Here is a 2,279-nt window from a genome sequence, read left to right on the forward strand (position 1 = left end):
GAACTTTACCTAAACATACATGAGTATTTTCCATTTACTTCTGAAATGATAGGCCAAGCATTAAAGGAACTTCATGGAACATTTAGATAGGTCCGTTTTATGTTGCCAAGGGGGTGGTCTATTTGAGTGGTTTTTTTCTCTAGAATGCCTGAAATCAAAGGAAAATATTAACCTTAAAGGTGATTAATATTTAAAGTTCCATTTGCGGTGTATCTTTTTTTCTCTAAAAATGAAGGACACGAGTATTCTGGCCCCTGGAGGACTTTAACAGTAGCTTTCTACCAACCACAGCCCCGGCTGTTGGGCAGCACAGATACCGCGAGGTCTACGGGGCGGAGCCTTGGAGGGGGCGGAGCTTAGCGTGACATTTTGCGACTAGGATTCCACTGGCTTCACCTGTAACATCTCTCGCTGTCTGTTGCGTAGACGAATCGGCGTGACGAGCTGAAGATTCGAAGGCGCCAGCCCCAGCCCCGCGCCAGACGCCGTTCCCTTAGAAACCTGAACTGCAGGACCAACTGCAGGAGGCAGCCCCGGAGCTCCGAGGACTCGTCCCGTACCGCGCCGTCCTGCCGTCCCCGCATCGCGCCGCCCCGCCCCGGCTTGCCTCAGCCGTCGTTGAAACCCGTCACAGCGTGCAGGATCGAGCGCGGCCCTCGCCCTCTGCCAGGCCCCGGGGGCGCCGTCCGTCGGTCGAGGTCATGGGCAGCCGGTCCCGCAGCCCCAGTGCCTACCCTGCGGACTGGTGGGGACCGCAGACCGAAGGACCCGGCCCCGCCAAGCGCCGCCGAACGGAGGAGCCCGAGGGCCCCGAGTCCGAGTCCGAGTCCGAGGCGGCGCCCAGCCTGGACAACCTGACGGGACCTCCGGCCGCGGACGCGCTCACTTCCGTAGTGGTCCTGCCCGCCGGCTGTGCCCTGCACCTGCCCCTAGATGACGTCGACGTGCTGCTGGAGCCCGAGCCCACGTCCGTGCTGCAAGTGTCTCTCGGAGATCACATCCTCATGCTGGTCCCCGAGGCCCTCCTGGGCTGGGGCGTGGAAGGCCCGTGGGGACAGGGCCTGCAACGGGCCGCTTTCCTGAGCGCTCCAGGGGAGTACATGGCCCTGGAGCCGGGATTCTTCTGCGCAGCTGTCCCAGAGATCGCCCGCCAAGAAGAGGTCAACAGGGAGGAAGCAGATGCCGAGCTCCTGCCGCCTGGGATGGAGGCTGAAGCCGGCTCCGTCGCTGAGCTCCGCAGCATCACCGCAAGGGTGTCGGGACCCAGCGCGCAGGGCTTTGTCCCAGAGCCCTGTCCTTGGGCGCCCAATCCTAGTCCAGAGAAAGGCTCTCCTCACCACGACGACAACCTGGACATGCACCTTCTGGAGCCCTTTCCGGACTCACCACTCCAACCTCTACCTCCCTCTCCTATTCCGGGTCCTCACGAGCGCCCCCAACGCCCTTATGGTCCTAAGCGCAAGGCCCAGAGATGTCTGTTCCCCGAATGAACTCCACCCCGGTACACACACACACTGGAGGCCCAATGCATTTCCCGGCGTCTTTTACACTGAATGTCCTACAACCTGGAAATTAAGCATCTCGTGGGCCAACAACTCCTTTTCCCCTCCAGACTGGCTATAGTAGCAGGAGAAGTTATGTCAGGAAAAGAAAGCAGACTCTAGACCTCAGCTTTGAAATGGAAAATCTGCCCAGGGATACCGGACAGTGTGTGTTCAGATTTTAAACATCATTCTCAGGCCTATCCATTCCCGCTCGTTTGCATCAGTTATTTTCTCTCAAATTCTACTCTCTCCAGCACCATACCCTATTGCTACCCTATTTCTCCCCAAACCAATAAATAACTGGATTTCTCATGTTATATGTTTTCCCATGAATTTATAAAGATTTTTAGCCATGGCTTTTCTCTTTCTTGGTGTTTTGAGCTGCTCTCCTGGAAAGCTGCAAAATGGTGTGATGGTTACTATACATAATTGTATGATGTTTGTTCATAGCTTCCTCTTAACCTGAGGAAGTTCTCTTCCAGTCAAGTTCACTTTTCATTATGAATAAATGCTGGATTTTATCAGATGTTTTCAGCATGTATTAGGATACACATTTCCTTTTTGAATCTGTTCCTCTGGTTATTTTGACTCAGAGACTGATGTAAAATGTTTGCATTCCTGCTATTCCACATTATCCATACCTTCTAAATTCTACCCCGAGTTTTTTCTTTTGTAAATCAAACCTCTAACTTTTAAAACATTAATTTAGGGGCCTCCCTGGTGGCGCAGTGGTTA

The 2,279-nt window shown here is 54.0% G+C and overlaps 1 protein-coding gene across 1 annotated transcript; it reads left to right on the forward strand.

Moving 5' to 3' along the window:
- Positions 1–701: 701 nt before the first annotated feature.
- Positions 702–1,490, forward strand: LOC132490549 (proline-rich protein 23C-like). The gene has a single exon (XM_060098876.1). It carries the CDS (start codon positions 702–704, stop codon positions 1,488–1,490), a length of 789 nt encoding a protein of 262 aa, XP_059954859.1.
- Positions 1,491–2,279: the final 789 nt, after the last annotated feature.

The sequence above is a fragment of the Mesoplodon densirostris genome, chromosome 5, assembly GCF_025265405.1.
Source record: "Mesoplodon densirostris isolate mMesDen1 chromosome 5, mMesDen1 primary haplotype, whole genome shotgun sequence".
Lineage (NCBI taxonomy): Eukaryota > Metazoa > Chordata > Mammalia > Artiodactyla > Ziphiidae > Mesoplodon > Mesoplodon densirostris.